Source organism: Phragmites australis, chromosome 14, assembly GCF_958298935.1.
Source record: "Phragmites australis chromosome 14, lpPhrAust1.1, whole genome shotgun sequence".
Classification (NCBI taxonomy): domain Eukaryota; kingdom Viridiplantae; phylum Streptophyta; class Magnoliopsida; order Poales; family Poaceae; genus Phragmites; species Phragmites australis.
Window position 1 is genome coordinate 5,236,374 of NC_084934.1, and position 4,219 is coordinate 5,240,592.

General features: G+C 52.8%; 1 protein-coding gene across 1 annotated transcript; it reads left to right on the top strand.

Moving 5' to 3' along the window:
• The first annotated feature begins 1,719 nt into the window (after window positions 1-1,719).
• LOC133891364 (uncharacterized) lies at window positions 1,720-3,569 on the top strand. Its single transcript, XM_062332076.1, has 2 exons — window positions 1,720-2,353; window positions 2,447-3,569. Exons 1-2 carry the CDS (start codon window positions 1,949-1,951, stop codon window positions 3,176-3,178), a joined length of 1,137 nt encoding a protein of 378 aa, XP_062188060.1. The 5' UTR covers window positions 1,720-1,948; the 3' UTR covers window positions 3,179-3,569.
• The last annotated feature ends 650 nt before the right edge of the window (window positions 3,570-4,219 follow it).

The window sequence follows — 4,219 nt, forward strand, 5'->3', positions numbered from 1 at the left end:
TCGTCGCTTTTGGGATCATGCACTGGAAGAGGATGAATAAGATTTTTAGGAAGCACTCGTCGTGACTGCTCACGATCTGATTTCTCTACATCATCACAATTTACTTCAATTACTTCATCATTTTTGTCATTGTCTACTGTTTGAACATGACAGGGCCTCTGCTTTGAATCTGAAAGTGCTATTTTTCCAACAAAATGTATGGGGGCAGAGGTCATTTTTGGGATAAGTTAGAGATATATTTATATTCAAAATGATGCTAAATAAATTTTATTTAATAAAAAATTCATATAGAGGACATGCATCTCTATCTCTTTCAAACAATCACCTAAAGTCTAGAGAAAACAATCAAGTGGAAAAGGACAAACCATATTCACCCCGTTTCCCTTTCAATTTATCTAAAATAAAAAATAATCAATGTGACATGAACACACTATCGTCCAGGAAGTACAGGAAACTACGGCATGGGCCTTGAGGTAATTATTCCTCACCTTTGATGTAACGGGTGGGGTGGTGTTGCAAAAAACTCTACCTAGAGTTAGTGGCGGGTTTGGTATTTTAATAACTAAGTATATATAGAGATTTTAAATTTTGATCATTCTCTCACTCCTCGTTCTGTATGTCTCACATGTTAGTGAAAAAAAATTTAAAATTAGATATTTTGTTTGCCTCTAAAATTCTCTAAATTCTTGAAATTTCAGTGAATTTTCAACAAAGTTTTAATCCCTAAGTGTACATAGCTAAAACAAATTATTCGATAACCAAGCTACGTTGGGTCATTGAGAGCTAATTAAGCTTTGAGGTAGTAGAGTCCCATAGCGAGAAAAGACTCATGAGAATATAAATAGTCTGTTGAGTCACAATACAATATATAATTATAAAATTTTGACAACTATTTACGTCTACATGTATTACATATGATATATAGTTAATTATTTTTAAAAAAACTTTAGGTGTATATATACACCCTTATTCTAATTTCTGCCTGTCACTGCTTAGAGTGGCAAGTTATTGTTAGTCTGGTGATAATGGATTAAAAATATATTGCCGTGGAGAAATAAGGCCACTCAAGATAGTAACATGATCGTGCATGCTCGATGAGTTTTATGGGCATTGCTTACCTTTTATATGGATGATCAACGAACATTAGATTTGTTGTGCTTGGATACATGAACATGAATATCAGCCTATTATTCGCATCAGCTTGCAAAGCTCATGAAGTGATAAAATGTCGTGATCACCTTGCTAGTGGTCTCCATCCACTAGATATGGAGTACTGCTCTGATTGATTGTGGTTGAAAAAAATTCTAGTCCTAAACCTCATTACCAGCAGAAATACATAGCTCTAACTGTACTTTCGCTCGTAATTCCTTTACAGTTCATGCACAAAACCACGGGCAACAGAAAACAACGGCAAATTCCAAAAGGGCACGCTCGTCATTCCACACTCAAATCGACCTTTCCTACGAAATCCCGAATCTACCCTTTTCCCCCAAACGCAGCTGCCCTCACCAGCTAGCACGACAACGATGGGTAAAATCGTCACGTTCTCCGCGCCCATGGAATTCCTCCGCACAACGGCAGCAACACCGTCTGGGCCCACCTGTCAACGTCATTCTCCCCGGGCCCCACGCGCCTTCACCCACAAGCCACGTACACTCCGGGCCCACCCACCCGCCACGTCACCCACACGTTCCGCCTCTTTTCCTCTTTATAAGCCCAGACCTCGGGGGGCAACCCACTCCTTCGTCACCGTCTCCGTCGAGTGGCAAAGAAGACGAGAGGACGAACCGCCGGAGATGGCCGCCGACGGGGAGCCTCCTGTGAACCACAAGTGATACGGTGTCGAGACTGTTTGGTTGTAAACGAGGCACGCCGCACGCGTCATTCTTGTTTTGTCAGGTGAAGACAGTGGTGGTTGGGTGGAGGGGGTGCGCGTGGGCGGCGGTCGATGACGTTTCTGTTCCCGGTCAAGAACCAGCACGGTGCAATGGAGGGTAGGCTGCCGGCGTTGGCTAGGGTGTCGATGTTCCGGAGGCTGGTGATGCGGGTGGCCCCGGCCGAGCGGCTGGCCGGGGACGGCAAGGAGACTGAGAGGGAGAAGGATGAGAGGCTGCCAGGCGTGGGCGCGGGCGGGGAGGCGGAGGTGGGGTCGGTGGCGCTGGACCGGATGGTGCTCAGCTTCATGGAGGACGCCGCGGCCGTGGAGCGGCCCCCGCGCGGGCGCTGCAACTGCTTCAACGGCAGCAGCGGCCACCAGGACGGCAGCGATGACGAGGAGTTCGACTTCCTCCCCTCCGCCTCCGCCCCCACCGCGGCACCGGCCGCGGCCGGCGACTCCTTGGATCTGCTGAAGGTAATGTCTTTGACCGGACTCGAGGCTTGTCGCTTCCGAAATCGCTCGTTGGAGTAAACAAGAATTGATTTTTTCTCCCTTCGGCGTCCGCAGAGTCTGGTGCAGTGCGCGAGCGTGGCGGAGCGTAACCTTCTCGCCGACGCGTCGCGGATCACCGAGCGGTGCGGCAAGGGCGGCTTCGGCCGGAAGAAGGCGGACGTCCGGCGCGCGGTGGCCGACGGGCTCCGGGTGCTCGGGTACGACGCCGCGGTATGCTGGTCGCGCTGGGACAAGGCCCCCTCCCACCCGGCCGGGGAGCACGAGTACATCGACGCGGTGGTGGAGTCCGGGACGCGGCTGGTGCTGGAGGTGGACTTCCGGTCAGAGTTCGAGGTGGCGCGCCCCACCAAGGCGTTCCGCGCGGCGCTGCAGGCGCTGCCTCCGCTCTTCGTGGGGACCCCCGACCGCCTCGGCCGGATCGTCGCCGTGGTCGCCGAGGCCGCGCGGCAGAGCCTCCGGAAGCGGGGCCTCCACTTCCCGCCGTGGCGCAAGCCCGAGTACATGCGCGCCAAGTGGCTGTCCCCCCACGCCCGCAGCTGCCCGGGCAAGCTAACGCCGCCCACGCCCGTGTCCGCCGCTAGCTTCTCCGGCGAGTTCGAGCTGCGGTTCGACGACAAGACGAAGCCCACCAGTTGGAGCTCGCCAGTTGCGGGCGAGGACGGGGAGCAGGAGAAGATCACGGTGGTGGTGTCGCCGTCACCGTGGCGCCCGGTGGAGCCGGAGGCGAGCAAGAAGAGTCCGCAGGCCAAGGGGAAAGTGGTCACCGGGCTCGCCTCCGTGCTCTGAGCGCGGCGTGGTGCTCTCAACGCCTCAACCCAAGAAATTTTCTTCCTTTCCTCCCCGCCCCCCCCCCCCCCCCTCCTCCTCCTGCGTTTCTCGATCCGTCCGAGGCCCGGCTCCAGGTGTTTTAGCGGTTTTCCGGTTCCTCGGAAAAGAGAAAAACGCAGCCGTTTCCATTTTCATCTTTTCCCTTTTCTGTTTCTCTTTGTTCAGTTTATAGTACTATTTTTGTTCCTGCGAAATTCTGCGTTTCCACAACGGGTGGAACTGTAGGAATCTATGTACTCTTTTGTAGAGCTTCGTTGAGAAGAAGACGATCTATCTACTCTTTTGTAGAGCTTTCAGTAAGAGACTGCTGATCGTGCTCATGAGAAATTTGTACGGTGAGTTTTTTGAAGAGGTACTTGCTCTGAAGAATTTACGTGCTTGCTCTAAGCAACGACAACGAGACAGAGCTGGTGAGCAGAGTAGAGCAGTCGGCTCGGTTTCACTGTGGCATGGCCTGACCGCGCAGGCCTCGTGGCGTCTCGAGCGCGTGCGCGTGCGGGTGGTGTCCCATGACGGCGGCGTGGGTGTGTGTGCTGACTGTGCTCTGCTTGCCGCTCCGCTCGCCCCGACTAACCTCGGCCTCGTGCACACCACGGTAAAAAAACTTTCCCAGACTCCAAGGGCAGTGCTATTACTGTTTATTAAAGCCGGAAGTGTCGGTGAAATCTCTAAAGCAGCTACTGCATGCTTCGGGGAGAAAATCTTTGCCTCACGTAAAAATTGGAGGCCCGTCACTTGCTGACTTCCTCCGTTCCCAGTCTCTCATGTCTTGTACCCGTCTTCATCGGAGCTCCTCCCCTCCACGTCTCTCATGTCTTGTGCCCGTCTCCATCGGAGCTCCTCCCTTCCACCGTTCTGCCCTCCTCTCCTCCCCACGCCACTGCTGGTTCTGCCTCCTAGCTCGTTCATTGACTCCTCCCATATCGCACCTCCTAACGTCGCTAGGGGAGAAGTGACGGCCGTCGCCTCCATCTCACTGTAAAACTCTACTGCCTCCGT